The 16,345-nt window shown below is 48.5% G+C and overlaps 2 protein-coding genes across 5 annotated transcripts; one reads left to right on the top strand and one right to left on the bottom strand.

Annotated features, from left to right (window-relative positions):
* Positions 1-982: 982 nt before the first annotated feature.
* On the bottom strand, positions 983-6,607 carry DMRTC2 (DMRT like family C2). Its single transcript, XM_055551301.1, has 9 exons — positions 6,478-6,607; positions 5,231-5,458; positions 4,988-5,142; positions 4,629-4,705; positions 4,149-4,332; positions 3,867-3,993; positions 2,785-2,845; positions 2,465-2,636; positions 983-1,543 (listed from the first exon to the last, which is right to left on the bottom strand). Exons 2-9 carry the CDS (start codon positions 5,452-5,454, stop codon positions 1,431-1,433), a joined length of 1,113 nt encoding a protein of 370 aa, XP_055407276.1. The 5' UTR covers positions 5,455-5,458; positions 6,478-6,607; the 3' UTR covers positions 983-1,430.
* A 145-nt stretch (positions 6,608-6,752) lies between these two features.
* Positions 6,753-16,054, top strand: LYPD4 (LY6/PLAUR domain containing 4). 4 transcript variants are annotated; one of them, XM_055551302.1, is made up of 6 exons: positions 6,753-7,003; positions 7,717-7,791; positions 14,264-14,409; positions 14,614-14,757; positions 15,205-15,531; positions 15,786-16,054. In XM_055551302.1, the coding sequence occupies exons 3-6, from the start codon at positions 14,343-14,345 to the stop codon at positions 15,986-15,988; spliced, it is 741 nt and encodes a 246-aa protein (XP_055407277.1). In that variant the 5' UTR covers positions 6,753-7,003; positions 7,717-7,791; positions 14,264-14,342; the 3' UTR covers positions 15,989-16,054. The 4 variants fall into 4 exon arrangements, with proteins under 4 accessions (XP_055407277.1, XP_055407281.1, XP_055407280.1 ...); XM_055551306.1 differs by lacking the exon at positions 14,264-14,409 and having other exon boundaries at positions 6,768-7,003; XM_055551304.1 differs by lacking the exons at positions 6,753-7,003; positions 7,717-7,791 and adding an exon at positions 7,939-8,019.
* The last annotated feature ends 291 nt before the right edge of the window (positions 16,055-16,345 follow it).

Below are 16,345 nucleotides of genomic sequence, written 5' to 3' on the forward strand. Positions count from 1 at the left end.
AGAAATCTAGTTTTCCAGCTTCTCTTAAAAAATCAGAAGATATGGCAGTACTGAGTCCACATTCCTGCCTGGTAACAATTCACTAGGGCCAAAAGGAAGCTGCCCCCTTAGGTGGGGCATGCATTCTCAGTTTTCCAGGGCTCCTCTGGCCTTCTTTACTCATTTATATGATCTGTTTGGCCCTGTAGGTATTTCAACCTGTGCCCCTCTGAACAGCTGGAAACTATGCTTGGCACAGAGCAGTCACTTAATTATTCAATCAGTGAATCACCTACTGTGTTTCCCTACCACTCTTTCTTACCTGGCTATACAAAGAAATCCAAGTTTGTAGTTACTTGTGGTAGTTACTGAGTAAGTGACTTTCATTTTGAGGAGTGAACAAGTCCTTTCTGTCACTCAGGATAGACTAGGTTCAGTTCAGTTCAGTCGCTCAGTCATGTCCGACTCTTTGCAACCCCATGAATCAGCATGGGCACAGCTGTGGGCACAACCCCACAGCACACCCGGCCTCCCTGTCCATCACCAACTCCCGGAGTTCACCCAAACTCATGTCCATCAAGTTGGTGATGCCATCCAACCATATCATCCTCTGTCGTCCCCTTCTCCTCCTGCCCCCAATCCCTCCCAGTATCAGGGTCTTTTCCAATGAGTCAACTCTTAGCATGAGGTGGCCAAAGTATTGGAGTTTCAGCTTCAGCATCAGTCCTTCCAATGAACACCCAGGACTGATCTCCTTTAGGATGGACTGGTTGGATCTCCTTGCAGTCCAAGGGACTCTCAAGAGTCTTCTCCAACATCACAGTTCAAAAGCATCAATTCTTCAGCACTCAGCTTTCTTCACAGTCCAACTCTCACATCCATACATGACCACTGGAAAACCCATGGCCTTGACTAGACAGACCATTGTTGGCAAAGTAATGTCTCTGCTTTTTAATATGCTATCTAGGTTAAGCTGTGGTAAAAAAGCAATTCCCACATCTCAGTGGCTTAATACAATACTGGTTTATTTCTTGCTTACTCACACAAACCAAGACACAAAACGAAAATACTCTTCTGTTTTCACATGCATGGAGGCAGACATGAGTGCACAGGTATATACAGGATCACATGTCAAATGAATACCCTGGAACATGAACTCATGCAGAAATCTATTTAGATACTGGTTAGCTTAAACTGCACAACTTTCTTTTTGTTGGGGATTTTAAAAGGTGCCAGGACCTAGGGAAGGTAAGAGAATATCCACCTTTGGCCAAGGAAACGGCCATGCTACAAAAGGAACCAAAAGCTAACAAAGCACCTGAGAGCTTTAAAAAAGCCTGAAGCGTGTACTACATTAAATTCCATGCAGAAATCTGTGAGTAAAATACCAAATATGCAATGCCTACAGGCTGCTGCTGCCCCCTACCCCAGGGGCCTCCACTTCTGGGCTTCTAGCTTAGGAGGGAAATGGATCCCAGTCGCCCAATATGCAGAGCCACGGAAGGGGCTGGGCTGGGCCGGAGAGAGGGCCCAACAGGCTGGAATCCTCTTCCTCCAGCAGCAGCTACAGGAAGGAAGGAAGAGGGCAAGATCAGGTCACATCCATTTCCCCTCCCAGCAAACCCTCCCTTTTTACCCCATCTCATCCAGGCGCATCTTTGTTCACCTGGATTATAGCAAACACTTCCTCCTGACCGATTTTACCACTTCTAGTCTTGCCTCATCCAACCTCTCCATCACAGCCACCATACTTATCTTTCTAAAGCTCAGAGTCTCTGAATACATCCCTGCCTAGCTCAGAAATATTCCCTTGTTCCCCTTCATGTATGGTTGCTTGTTTACCTCCATGATCAGAAGCCCTTCCAGACTCACCTGGTTCTTTCTCAGCAGTTCCTTCAGGCCAGTTTCCTCACCTGCACTGCATGCCCAACCCATCATTTTGGACAGGAGAAATCTCAGCCTTCCCTTCCCCCATAGGTGTTTCTCACGCCTCAAGATTCTTGTAGCTCTCTTCAAGTTTATCACTAAACTTTATGAAAGCATCCAGGTTTTCCAAATAGGATGCCTTTAAAGGCAAGTTGCCAAATAGGAAACTCTTTAAAAGCAATTATTAAGGGTCCAGGCCAGACTCTTGATACCTCCTCAGTCCCTCTCCAGACTTCAGCAGGCACTGTGGGTCCAGAGAAGCGCTGGGCTGGAGTGAGGAGACCAGGCTTTGCCACTGACTTGCTATATGCTCTCAGGCCTCTCTCAGGGCCTCACTTTCCTTGACATCAGGGCACTGGACATTTGCTTTTGAGCACACACAGACATAAATTCACTGAATAACTCTCAACTGTAATCTAAGGGGCTAGGTTGAAAAGCGTGGGGCCTGGGATCTTCAACTTGTTGACCTCCTGATCTCCTTGGTTAGTCCCTGCTTGTTCCAGCACCTCTGTTTCTCAGTCATGCCTTTCCCATCCTTTCCTTTTAGAGAACAGGTTACCTGGCGGGCCACAAGGATGGAGCAGGGAGATCCAGGCAGGGTTGGTGGGGCCAGGAGTCAGGCGGGGAGCCTGAGATGAATCTTTCAGTCCCACAAGAGCCTCAGCTGCCTCCTGCTGCAGCTGCTGCTCTGAGGAGACAGAGGTCCAGGTCAGGCGAGAGGGTCCAGGGGCCTGCAAAGGAGAGATGCAGACTGGGAATCCCTACTTCAGCCCACCCACCAGAGGCTCCCTGTCCCCGGTTACTTCATTATTCCCTACTCTTCCCTTCCCCAAGCTGAACTTCCTCCCAGGGTCCTGGATCCCACTTCTTTTTCAGGACCTGTGGCTGTAGCAGAAGAGGGTCTGGGGTGCCACAGGGCTGGAGTATCAGAGTTGAGCATCTGGAAATAAGGAAAAAAGATGCCAGGGGATTAAACTCATTGACAGACATGTATACATGAAAAGAGGAACAGGATTTTGCTGTGTTGTGATCTGGGATTCTGAGTGCCTGTGGTCTTAGGTTTTGTGGCTTTGGGCAAGTCCCTCCCTCTGTTTGCCCTGCTTTGTTTTCTGTAAAATGGAAACATTTTACAGCTTCTTACTCCCAGAGCTACTGTAAGGATTATGGGAAACACTTGGTGTCAGTTTAAAAAACAATGGACAAAACACCTAGAGGGATTTGAATGATTGTTCCTGCCCTACCAGTGTCTGATTTTCTTCCCTCCTAGTTCCTTAATCCCCATGGAACTTGAGGAGCTTGGCCAACCTTTAGGAAACTTTGTCTAATGGCCTCTGAAGTTCTTACCATCATGTCCCCCGACCCCTCACATCAGTCGGCAGTTCAACCCTATCTGTTTAAGCAGATTTAATAGCCACTATTTGTTTAAGGCCAGGGCTTGTGCTGCTGCTGCTGCTAAGTCACTTCAGTCGTGTCCGACTCTGTGCAACCCCATAGACGGCAGCCCACCAGGCCCTGCCGTCCCTGGGATTCTCCAGGCAAGAACACTGGAGTGGGTTGCCATTTCCTCCTCCAATGCATGAAAGTGAAAAGTGAAAGTCAAGTCGCTCAGTGGTGTCCGACTCTTAGTGACCCCATGGACTGCAGCCTACCAGGCTCCTCCGTCCATGGGATTTTCCAGGCAAGAGTACTGGAGTGGGGTGCCATTGCCTTCTCCGGGCTTGTGCTAAGTGTATTCAATATATTATTGCTAATTCTTTTTATTACCAAAAGATAGTACTGTCTCTGATTTACTAATAGGAAACAGGCTCAGAGAAGTAAAGATACTTGTACAAAGATTCACAGCTAGCCAGTTAGGAGAGCTCTGCCTCACAATAGTCTTAGTCTTTCTCTTCATCATCTACTATGGTGTCCAGCACAGGGTTAGGCACATTACAAACACATGTCTTTTTCTCCCTACTCACGTGCGGGGCAGGGTAGAAGGCCCTTGGGATTCTCCAGAAAGAGGAGCTGTCAGTATTGGGTGAGATCCTGTGCAGGTTGGGAGAGGGCCATGAGTGGGCAGCTGGAGGGTGGTGCCAGGGTCAAAACCTAATGAGGAAAAGAAAACGCAAAGTATATAGTGTTCAGAGGTCACGGCTTCTGTCTTGCCTTTTCCTACCCTGTATTCTTTCGCTCTTCTCTTTCTGACACAGTGGTACACAGTCATTCAAATATCTGTTGAATTAACGTTGAGTTCATCTTACCAGGAAAAGGATGCAGCGGGATAGCAGGTTCTTGGCACAGCAAGCGGCACACCACTGGGGTTGGCATGGAAAGGCCTGGAGGCAGCCAATGCCCAGGGGCCCAAGGGCCTGGAGGCATTGGAGTCCAGGGCAAAGGTAAGGCTTCTGGGGGACGACTGAGCAGCAGAGGGCCCCGAGAGTTCTCCTGCAAGGGCAGGGAGCACAGGTTGGAGTCAAGTTCAAGGCTGGAGAAGGAATGTTCTAGGATAGAATTGGGGCCCCAAAACTTCAGAGCTTGAAGGGCTGCAAAATCCCACCCCATCATTTTGCCCATGGAATAGAAGTGATTTGCCCAAGATTACATAGCAAGTCAGGGCTGGACCTAGAACCCAGGTGTTGTGGGCACAAAGGAAGGGATCTGGGCAGGGGCTAGGACAGGAGTCACTCCCTCAGGGCCCAAGGGGACCTTGTGCCACTGGGACTGGCACAGGCCTTCCTTACCTTTCCAGGAGGTGTCAGTGCCAGTGGAACTACATGATGGGGAATCTGAGGCTGGGGTGCTATGTTCTCCTTTCCAGCTGTGAGGGACCAGGGAGAGCTTTGGGAAGCTCTTTCTCCTGAGTGCCTCCCACTCCAGCCCAAAATTGAATTTTTATCTCCCTCTGTCCCATTTCTACCCCCTGATCTCATTACATCCTTCCAACACTTAAATCACATTTTACAGTTGGGGAGGGAGAGGCCCAGAGAACAGAAACTCCTTGCCCAAGATCATACATCAATTCAGTGGCAAGAGTGGGGCTCTTCTCCCTACTTAAGCTTTTTCTGCCTAAATTCCTCTGGCCACAGCCAGTGACACTTACAGTGGACCCCCGGTCGAGTGACTCCCTTCTTGACATGGCTGGGAGCTTTGGGAGGAGCTGCCCCTCTCATGAGTTCCTGGGTTAGGTGCCTCTTTAGCTGCGCCTCCTGCTGCCTACGCAAGGCCACCTGGGCAGCCATGACCCTTCGGCGCTCCCTAAAGACAGGGAGTGGTGAGTCAAAAGTCAAGTCAGCCACCTTTTAGATGAGGCCCATCCTCTCCCTTCTCCGGATCTCATACTCACAAGATGAGGACACATTTGTGACACTCGCATGCCCGAAAGAGGCACAAGCGCTTGTGGCCCTTGAGGTGGGCAGTGACACCGTGGTTGCGGCAACGGGCACAGGTTGGAGAGCGACTGACAGCTCTCCTGGGGATAAGTTCCATGCCCTGGGGGGCTCTGCTTTCACCCCCTGTGGCAGAGTCTGAAGGGCAATGGTGGACAGCAGCCATTTCATTGGGGTCCATGGATCTAGGGGCAGGAGTGGAGGGTCAGGGTGGCCACGTGGGTCCTGTCCTGACTATCCGTCTTGCCTCTGGGAGACCACACCAGAAGGATTTTCCCACTTTGCCCATCCCGGGACTCAGCTGTCACCCTTGATTCTCCCCTGGCTCTCTCCCTTTTTCACCCTTCCTGGGGCATCCTCCTCTCCAAGAACCTCTCTCCTCTTTCCTTTCTTATGTATCTTTCGATCCAAACATTATTCTCTGCTCATCTGTACCTTCCCAAGCACAAATACCAATTTGGGGCACACTCAGGCACTCTCATGCCACCTGCAACAGTTCTTACACTCCCCTTTTCATCACCACTCCATTCCCACGATTTTCCTGGCATCCTCTTCCACAGTTATCATCCTTCCTTCCTGCAGTTATCCAATTCCCACACATGCTTTCATGTTCCCCTTTTAATCCTTAACCCTCATGTATGCCGTGCAATTCAACCTCTACCTGCAGCCCTTTTAATCAGACCCCCTTGCACCCCAGTAAATATATCATTCTCAAGAATCCCTTGTCCCACTTTCAAGAATTATTTTCATTTCCTCAGCAAAGGTTTACTGAGCCCCTTCCACGTGCCAGGCCCTGATCTAGGCACAAAGACTCCCACCCCCCACGGCCCAAATTCTTCTCTTGCACCCACACTCCTTCCAAACTAAGGCAAACCCGGGCAAGTCGCTGCGCCCGGCCATCACGCGCCTTCACCGACTCCCAACAAGTAGTCTCGAGCCACTCCTGCCCCACCGCCCCACTCAGCTGTTCCTCGCGCGCACCCCATTCTGGAGTTGTCCCCCCAAACGCTGGGTCCGCGGCCCCGCCCCGCTCCAGGGTCTCAGGGAGGGGGCGGGGCTCGGGGAGCGCACCCAGGGTCCGCGGGGCGGGGGAAGGGCAAAGGGGGCGCGAGGAACGCGAGCAGGGAGGCGAGGGGATGCCTGGGGCGGGGAGTCCAGAGCAGGAGAGGGAGGGAAAGAGACACGGAGGGGCGGGGTGAGTTACCACAGCCTGGAGTAGAGTTAGAGTCAATCTGGAGGAGGCGAAAGGAGGCGGTGAGGCAGTGGCGTGAGGAACGGCTGCGCTCGCGCCACTTTTCCCGCCCCTTCTCGAAAGGACCAATGAACTTCAAGCGACGTCTCCGGCGCTGAGGCGACCGACCAATGGGCTTCAAGATCTTGCACTGACAGCCCGCCCCTTTACCTCCGGTCCGCTTCTCCTCGCGCTGGACTATCCAGCCAATAGCGCGTCGAGTTGAGTCTCGCACTTGTCCCTTCTCCTTGTGATTTGCCTTCCCAAATTGTTCTTCCCCTTTTGGGAGAGGTGGCCAATGGGGCGTCGAGTACCGCTTCCAGTACAAGGCTGGCCCCGCCCCCAGGAACTGCCGCCTGGCCCGCCCTCCCGCGAACGTTGACCTGGATGCATCGGCGCATGCGCAGTCTCGCCCTCTGGCCTGAGCTGCAACGCCCTGCCTCTAGAGCGTTTTGTAGCCAGGACTTGGCTTGAGCAGCTTTTCACTGCGTGGACGCCCGTGTGTTTTTTCACTTCCCTCCCACTTCCCCAACTCACGATCTACATTTCTCTTATGTTCCCCTACCTGTGATATCCTTGTTTCCCCTCTGGGTCCCACCTTCTAACGTTGTGGCCCTTTCCTTGTGTTTCTTATTGGCTGTGTCCATGCTGATTTCCCTAAATTTGACGTTTTCCTTCTCAGGAGTCTTTCTCTTTGCCTGTTCATCCTGCTGATTTTCGAAACCCTTTCTCCACATGCCTTATCCCCTCATAGTCTGTCCCCCTTCCCCTCCTATCCCCGTCTTTGGTTCCCGAGATACTTCTGTGATTTTTCTTTTTAACCTTTTCCCCCTCTGTGTTCATCTTCCTCCCGGATTTCACCCCATTCTCTGGCCTCCATTCTGTAATTGTAGCCTTCTCTGTACGTCTCTATTAGACCCATCTCACGGTTTCCCCACCCCCATCCTCTGTGTTGTCCCCTTTTCTCTATGCATCCCGCCCTGTCTCCTATTCTGTCTTTGAGCCTCTCAGATAGTCTCCTCGCCGCCCCAGAACCCGATCTTTGTGCCTAACTTCTCATTTTTCTGCTACTCCCAATTGTGCTCTCTCTGCTGCTCATCCTCTGTCTCCCTGCAAGTTTCTGTTCCGTTAATTTGCTCCTCTTTCTCAGTGTGGTTTCTCTTGTAGGAATGGTGTCTCCTCTGACCGCTACTTCAACCCTTTTTCCTTTAGGGTTTTATTCCAGTCTTTTCTGGTTGTGTCCGTGCTTGTACCCAGATTGCTGGGGCCTGTGGTTTTGCATTCCAGGTAGGTGTGTGCCCTGTCCCCTGCTTGGTCCAACTCCTTTGATCCTTTGTCTGTCTTCATTCCCCCTTTCCATGTCCCATCTTTTCTGCTGGTCTTGGCTTCTTGGTTTGCTGCAGATTTCTGGGTTACGCATCCTCTGTGTCAGGTATTCTGGTCAGAAAAGTGTGGCAGAAGTGACCTCTATCTGGACTGCTGTGCAGGGGAGCAGAACTAGACAAAATTGGAAAGGTTGTTTGGGGCCTGTCTGAGGGATGAAGGGTGGCTTGTGTGTGGGAGGCTTGAATGCCAGCTTAAGAGATTGACCTTGATCTTTTAGATAGTGGAGAGAGAGAGATGGGGGAGCAGTGGGGCAACATTTTGGAGAGCTTAGCACTTGCCTGGCACTTTATGCTAATAATCTTAATAATAAGTCTATGAGATATATTTTTAATGTTTTATGAATGAGTTCAATAAGAGGCACAAGATCACACAGCTAGTCAGTGGAGAGGTAAAGATTCCAACCTTGGTCTGTCTTTGAGTTCAAAGTCTTAAGAACTTTGTACTACCTACAGCGTTTTATTAATTTCCAGTAATCCCCACTTTCCCACTTTTATTCCCTAACTGTCCCACAGGTGCTCATTTCAGATGGCACATGCATATCTCTTTTAGTCTGTGTGTGTTCGTGGCAAGATGTGCAGTGTTTTATATGCATGATGTTTTTAACTTATGCAAGTGAGATTGTTTATTATTAAAAATAATCAGCACAGTGTTTATATGATCCATCCATGTTCATGTGATGTGTACAGCTAACCAGTTGCTTCTAACTAGTGCATGATATTCCATGGTATGCATCCCCTGTGTGTTACGTGTTCACTTGGTCTCAGGGAGGGATGCCCATGTTGCCTTCAGCTCACTATCCCCACCATACTGCCACATCCTTTTATGTGTTCATTTGTGGTTGAAGGTGGAAATCCCTGTTTTGTGTACCTAGGATATACCAGAAATAGCTATTCGTAAACCTAATTTCATACTGTTCATGGGGTTCTCAAGGCAAGAATACTGAAGTGGTTTGCCATTCCCTTCTCTAGTGAACCCTGATAGCTCAGTTGGTAAAGAATCCGCCTGCAATGCAGGAGACCCCAGTTCGATTCCTGGGTCGGGAAGATCCCCTGGAGAAGGGAAAGGCTACCCACTCCAGTATTCTGGCCTAGAGAATTCCATGGACGGTCCATGGAGTCACAAAGAGTTGGACACGACTGGGCCACTTTCAGTTTCTCCAGTGAACCACATTCTGTCAGACCTCTCCACCATGACCCATCTGTCTTGGATGGCCTCACAAGGCATGGCTTAGTTTCATTGAGTTAGACAATGCTGTGGTTCATGTGATCAGATTGGCTAGTTTTCTGTGATTGTGGTTTCAGTGTGTCTGCCCTCTGATGCCCTCTCGCAACACCTACCAATCTTACTTGGGTTTCTCTTACCTTGGACGTGGGGTATCTCTTCACGGTTGCTCCAGCAAAGCACAGCCATTGCTCCTTAACTTGGACGAGGCGTATCTCCTCACGGTCATCCCTCCTGACCCTGTACATGGAGTAGCTCCTCTCGGCCCTATTGTGCCCGCACAGCTGCCGCTCAAGGCAAAATGATAGGATACTGAAAGAGGAACTCCCCAGGTCAGTAGGTGCCCAATATGCTACTGGAGATCAGTGGAGAAATAACTCCAGAAAGAATGAAGGGATGGAGCCAAAGCAAAAAAAACACCCAGTTGTGGATGTGACTGGTGATGGAAGCAAGGTCCAATGCTGTAAAGAGCAATATTGCATAGGAATCTGGAATATTAGGTCCATGAATCAAGGCAAATTGGAAGTGGTCAAACAGGAGATGGTAAGAATGAATGTCAACATTCTAGGAATCAGCAAAGTAAGATGGACTGGAATGGGTGAATTTAACTTAGATGATCATTATATCTACTACTGTGGGCAGGAGTCCCTTTGAAGAAATGGAGTAGCCATCATGGTCAACAAAAGAGTTCAAAATGCAGTACTTGGATGCAATCTCAAAACGAAAGAATGATCTCTGTTCATTTCCAAGGCAAACCATTCAATATCATGGTAATCCAAGCCTATGCCCCAAGCAGTAACACTGAAGAAGATGAAGTTGAATAGTTCCATGAAGACCTCCAAGACCTGGAGGTCTTCATGGAACCTGCCTGATAAACTATGGACGGAGGTTCGTGGCATTGTACAGGAGACAGGGATCAAGACCATCCCCATGGAAAAGAAATGCAAAAAAGCAAAATGGCTGTCTGAGGAGCCCTTACAAATAGCTGTGAAAAGAAGAGAAGCGAAAAGCAAAGGAGAAAAGGAAAGATATAAGCATCTGAATGCAGAGTTCCAAAGAATAGCAAGGAGAGATAAGAAAGCCTTCCTCAGCGATCAATGCAAAGAAATAGAGGAAAACAACAGAATGGGAAAGACTAGAGATCTCTTCGAGAAAATTAGAGATACCAAGGGAACAATTCAGCAAAGATGGGCTCAATAAAGGACAGAAATGGTATGGACCTAACAGAAGCAGAAGATATTAAGAAGAAGTGGCAAGAATACACAGAAGAACTGTACAAAAAAGATCTTCACGACTAAGATAATCACGATGGTGTGATCACACACCTAGAGCCAGACATTCTGGAATGTGAAGTCAAGTGGGCCTTAGAAAGCATCACTACGAACAAAGCTAGTGGAGGTGATGGAATTCCAGTTGAGCTATTTCAAATCCTGAAAGATGATGCTGTGAAAGTGCTGCACTCAATATGCCAGCAAATTTGGAAAACTCAGCAGTGGCCACAGGACTGGAAAAGGTCAGTTTTCATTCCAATCCCAAAGAAAGGCAATGCCAAAGAATGCTCAAACTACCGCACAATTGCACTCATCTCACATACTAGTAAAGTAATGCTCAAAATTCTCCAAGTCAGGCTTCAGCAATACATGAACTGTGAACTTCCAGATGTTCAAGCTGGTTTTAGAAAAGGCAGAGGAATCGGAGGTCAAATTGCCAACATCTGCTGGATCATCAAAAAAGCAAGAGAGTTCCAGAAAAACATCTATTTCTGCTTTATTGACTATGCCAAAGCCTTTGTGTGGATCACTATCAACTGTGGAAAATTCTTCAAGAGATGGGAATACCAGACCACCTGACCTGTCTCTTGAGAAACCTGTGCGCAGGTCAGGAAGCAACAGTTAGAACTGGACATGGAACAACAGACTGGTTCCAAGTAGGAAAAGGAGTACGTCAAGGCTGTATATTGTCACCCTGCTTATTTAACTTCTATGAAGAATACATCATGAGAAACATTGGGCTGGAAGAAGCACAAGCTGGAATCAAGATTGCTGGGAGAAATACCAATAACCTCAGATATGCAGATGACACCACCCTTATGGCAGAAAGTGAAGAGGAACTTAAAAATCCTCTTGATGAAAGGGAAAGAGGAGAGTGAAAAAGTTGGCTTAAAGGTCAACATTCAGAAAACTAAGATCATGGCATCTGGTCTCATCACTTCATGGGAAATAGATGGGGAAACAGTGGAAACAGTGTCAGACTCTATTTTTCTGGGCTCCAAAATCACTGCTGATGGTGACTGCAGCCATGAAATTAAAAGACGCTTACTCCTTGGAAGGAAAGTTATGACCAACCTAGATAGCATATTGGAGAAGGCAATGGCAACCTACTCCAGTACTCTTGGCCTGGAAAATCCCATGGGTAGAGGAGCCTAGTAGGCTGCAGTCCATGGGGTCTCGAAGAGTCGGACACGACTGAGCGACTTCCCTTTCACTTTTCACTTTCATGCTTTGGAGAAGGAAATGGCAACCCATTCCAGTGTTCTTGCCTGGAGAATCCCAGGGATGGTGGAGCCTGGTAGGCTGCCGTCTCTGGGGTCGCACAGAGTCGGACACGACTCAAGCGACTTAGCAGCAGCAGCAGCAAATAGCGTATTAAAAAGCAGAGACATTACTTTGCCAACAAAGGTCCGTCTAGTCAAGGCTATGGTTTTTCCAGTGGTCATGTATGGATGTGAGAGTTGGACTGTGAAGAAAGCTGAGCGCTGAAGAATTGATGCTTTTGAACTGTGGTGTTGGAGAAGACTCTTGAGAGTCCCTTGGACTGCAAGGAGATCCAACCAGTCCATCCTAAAGGAGATCAGTCCTGGTTGTTCATTGGAAGGACTGATGTTGAAGCTGAAACTCCAATACTTTGGCCACCTCATGCGAAGAGTTGACTCATTGGAAAGGACTCTGATGCTGGGAAGAGTTGGGGGCAGGAGGAGAAGGGGATAACAGAGGATGAGATGGCTGGATGGCATCACCGACTTGATGGACATGAGTTTGGGTAAACTTTGGGAGTTGGTGTTGGATAGGGAGGCCTGGCGTGCTGCGGTTCATGGGGTTGCAAAGAGTCGGACACGACTGAGTGACTGAACTGAACTGAACTGAAAACTAATTTGGCTAAGTATTGCCAGACTTCTTACAATGAATGATACTTTGGGCTTGAGACACTGGTCAGAACCCTTGGCGCCTCCATTCTTCAGGGTCCAGAAGAGGACCCTTTCCCTGGCCACAACTACCCCATAAGCACCAATGCACAAGGGCCTCTCCAGCCCCATAGTTCTACCAACATTCATATTTTTCCAGCTTTCTGATCTCTTGTCGGTCTGGTAGATGCTCATTTGAATACACTGAATTTCTATGATTATTGTTGAGCACGAGTGTTTCTTCATGTGCTTGTTAGCCTTTCTGGTTTGCTTTTCTGAGAATTGAGAATTGCCTCTTCAAATACTTGGCCTATTTCCCTACTGAAATTTCTCTCTTTTTCTTAACAATTTGCCTGAGATCCTTGTCCATTCTTATTGGCTTAAGACTTTGCATACACTTTTATGACCATTTTGGCATTTCATATTATTTTAGAAATTTATCCACTTATGAGGTGGATATATTTCAAATTTGTAAGTGTAGACTTGTTTTTTAAATACATATTTTAAGAAATTCATTTTTGGTTGCATTGGGTCTTCATTGCGACATGAGGTTTCTTTGTTTTGTGGCTTCTCTCTAGTTGTAGTGCTTGGGCTCTAGAGTGCATGGGCTCAGTAGCTCTGCAGCATGTGGGGTCTTAGTTCCCTAGCCAGAGATCAAACCTATGTCTTCTGCATTGGAAGGCAGATTCTCAACCACTGGACCACCAGGGAAGTCCCAAATGTGGAGTTGTTAATGACAGTTTTATTATTCTTAGGACGTATGATGTCTTTCAGTTCCAATTTTCATTCTGCATTTTATTTGTATTTTCTCTCTTTTTTTTTTTCTTGAGTAGATTTGCTGGAGGATTATCTTAGTAATAGTGTCAAAGAATGAATGTTAGTTTTTTGTAAATAGTTTTTGTAATCGATTTCATTGATTTCTGGTCATCATTTTGTTGCTTTGTTGTCCCTTGTATAACTTCTTGAGTTAATTCATAAGCATATTTTATAATTCTTATTGTTTCTTTATAAATGTACTTAAATTATAAATTTACTTCTAAATATTGATTTAGAAATCATTGTCCAATTAAAAAAAACTTTGATTGTGAAATGATTATTAGCTCACAAGAAGTTGCAAAAATTGTGTATAGAATCCCTAAAACCCTTCTTCTGGTTCCCCATAGGGACATTATGTATGACTGTAGTAAATGAGCAGGAAATTAACATTGGTACAGTACTCTTGGGGCTTCTCTGGTTGCTCAGTGGTAAACAATCCTGCCGCAATGCAGGACATGTGGGTTTGATCCCTGGGTTGGGAAGATCCCTTGGAGAAGGAAATGGCAACCTCTGGTATTCTTGCCCGAGAAATCCCACTGACTCCTCCCCCAGAGGAGCCTGGGAGGGCTACAGTCCATCAGTTTAGTTCAGTTCAGTCAGTCACTCGATCGTGTCTGACTCTTTGCGACCCCATGGACTGCAGCACACCAGGCTTCCCTGTCCATCTATAGTCCATAGAGTTGCAAAAGAATCTGACATGACTGAGTGACTAAACAACAACAACACTTTTAACTAAATTACAGACCTTATTCAGTTTTCATCAGATTTTACACGCACATGTGTGTGTGTATGTGACATGTAGCATGTTTGCTATTATTCAGTACTAAATACTTCCTCATTTCTTTTTCTAAGTCAGGGGTTACTGAGTAATACATCAGTTGACTGTCACGCATTTGTTGTTCTGATCTCATTGTCTCTGGATGGAGAACAGCCTATATAAATAGTGACCCCTTGAATAAGCCACCTTTCTCTGCTCAGCACCATTTCCAATGGCAGAAACTAAGCGGGAGAGTGAGAGTCAGGATTTGAGAAGCTCACGGAGTGGGTTCAGGTTAGGTTGGAGGAAAGACCATGGAGATGAAGACCTGTGTCCCAGAAAGTCTCAGGGAGCCTATGTCACAGGAACTGATAATCAACTTTCTGCTTCATAAACAGTGATCTAGAGGCCAACAAGAACGGAATTTGAGACCTAGATTGAAATTGGTTCCAGAATCCAGGACCCAAACACAGGACCATGGGACCCCAGCATCTCAGCCCCATGCAACTGCTCTGTCTCCTGGGGGCCATTTCCTCTCTGCCTTGTATGTCCTGCGGGGCTGGATGCTTCAGGACCCTCTTGGCTGGGGAGGATGGGGGGCCTGGATTCCTGTCACTGGGGGAGGGAAAGCTGCCTATCTGGGTCCCTCAGGGGACAAGATCTGTGGAGGCTGAGCTCTTGATTTGCAGCTCAAGGGTTGAGAAGGCAATGTGAGGAGCAGTTGACCAGATAAAGATTCTCTCTTTAGGGGCTGAAGCTCTTCTGTGCTATGAAGCAACATCTTCACTCTTCAGAGTTGTAGGTCTCCATAGGTGGCAATGGTTTCTGTTGAGGAGCATGGTGTGCAAACTGAATGAGGGCTGTGAGGAGACGCTGGTGTTCATCGAGGCAGGTGGGCGGGGGTGACTTTGCTGCATTGTTTTGGCTTGGTCTTCTGACCCCTACTTCCCTTCCCAGCACCCAGGGACTCTGGACTTCAGTTCCAGATATTTATCTTTGGGAACAACATCCAGACACCAGCAGGAGAGGGGCAGGACCCAGCTGGTTGCGCTGTGGGCTGGATAAGAGGGCAGAATGGAGGTGGGAGAGAAGACAAGTTTGGGACACACGGGAGAGAGGAGCAGACGGGCTCCTCCTGTGGAGAGAGGGGTGAGGAGAGGCAGATAAAACCTGGGAGGTTTGAGCAGCGAGTAGACAGTAGGGGAGACGCATAGCTGGTGGTGGGGCAGAGTGAACAGCAAGGGCAGGGTGGGGTGGGGTGGGGTGGGGTGGGGGTGGGAGTTTGGACTGGGTGTGGCCAACGACACTGATCAGAGCTCTCCAATCTTCTGCTCTGCAGGGACCAGAAAGGGAATCCTGGGTTTTAAAGGCTGCAGCCCAGCCTCATCTTACCCCCCGCAAGTCTCCTACCTGGTTTCGCCACCTGGATTGTCCATCGCCTCCTATAGCCGGGTCTGCCGGACCTATCTGTGCAATAACCTCACCAACATGAATGCTATATTGCACCTCAAGGCCAGGACTCCCAAGACTTTAAAATCTTCTTCCCACAGTTGCCCAACTTGTGTGGGCGAGCACTCTAAGAGCTGCCTCCCAAATTTTGTCTCCAGTGAGTCTTGCCCCAGAGACGCTACCAAGTGTTACAGTTCCACAGTGAAATTCCAGGCAGGTGAGAGGACACAGACTTTCTCTCTCAGATGCCTGCTCCATGCCTGCTGCCTCTCCATCCCTGAGGGAGGCGGGTGGGGCTTGGAGAGGTGCTGGGGGTCGTGGTACAGAATTCTAAGGAGAACAGGGGAAGGTGCCTGATGCCGAGTCTTTGGGGGGTGAGCAGGTGTCCTGGTTGGTGAGGGGTGTCTGGAAGGAGGGGCAGGGCGCTTGCATTTTGAAAGTGTCCCTGACTGCCCCCTCTCTTCCTTGCAGGGTTTCTTAATACCACCTTCCTCCTCATGGGCTGTGCTCGTGAACATACCAGCGTTTTAGCCCATTTTCACCATATTGGGAGCATCAGAGTGACTGAGGTCATCAACATCGTAGAAAAGGCCCTGTTTACTGGTGCAGGGACCCCTTGTCGGAGTCCTTCTTGGGGCATCCTTTTAGGCCTCCTGTTTGCCTTCAAGGGCTGAGGATCTAGCTGGACCAGACCAACACCCCTCCCTTTTCACAGAGCCAAATAAAGTTACAGAGTTGCATTTCTGCCTTGTCTTGTGGGCCATGAGGGTTGTGGGGTTGTGAAAGAGCCGAAGAGGAGAGGGGCAGGCAGAGGGGAGGGACAGGCAAAGTGCAGTCCTCACTGTGAAGTGAGCAGGGTGCTCCGGGAGGAGGATCATTGGCCAAGTGACAGAATCATGGCCAGCGTGCTGGAGGAACCCAAACGCTCCCCTTTTCCTCCTGGGAGCATTAGTTCTAGTTTGGGTTCAGCCATTGACTTTGAGGTCCTGGCCAAATCTCTATTCTCTGGGCCTCCATTTCCTCCACTTTAA

This window comes from Bubalus kerabau, chromosome 17 (genome assembly GCF_029407905.1).
Source record: "Bubalus kerabau isolate K-KA32 ecotype Philippines breed swamp buffalo chromosome 17, PCC_UOA_SB_1v2, whole genome shotgun sequence".
Taxonomy (NCBI): Eukaryota; Metazoa; Chordata; class Mammalia; order Artiodactyla; family Bovidae; genus Bubalus; species Bubalus kerabau.

Coding starts and splice junctions, on each gene's coding strand:
- DMRTC2 (XM_055551301.1), bottom strand. CDS start 5,454: ATGGACCCCAATGAAATGGCTGCTGTCCACCATTGCCCTTCAGACTCT. Junction 4,706..4,987: donor CACTCGACCGGGGGTCCACT/GTAAGTGTCACT, acceptor GGTCCCTCACAG/CTGGAAAGGAGAACATAGCA. Junction 3,994..4,148: donor CCCGCTGCATCCTTTTCCTG/GTAAGATGAACT, acceptor TTTCCTCATTAG/GTTTTGACCCTGGCACCACC.
- LYPD4 (XM_055551302.1), top strand. CDS start 14,343: ATGGGACCCCAGCATCTCAGCCCCATGCAACTGCTCTGTCTCCTGGGG. Junction 14,758..15,204: donor GCTGGTGTTCATCGAGGCAG/GTGGGCGGGGGT, acceptor TCTGCTCTGCAG/GGACCAGAAAGGGAATCCTG. Junction 15,532..15,785: donor CACAGTGAAATTCCAGGCAG/GTGAGAGGACAC, acceptor TCTTCCTTGCAG/GGTTTCTTAATACCACCTTC.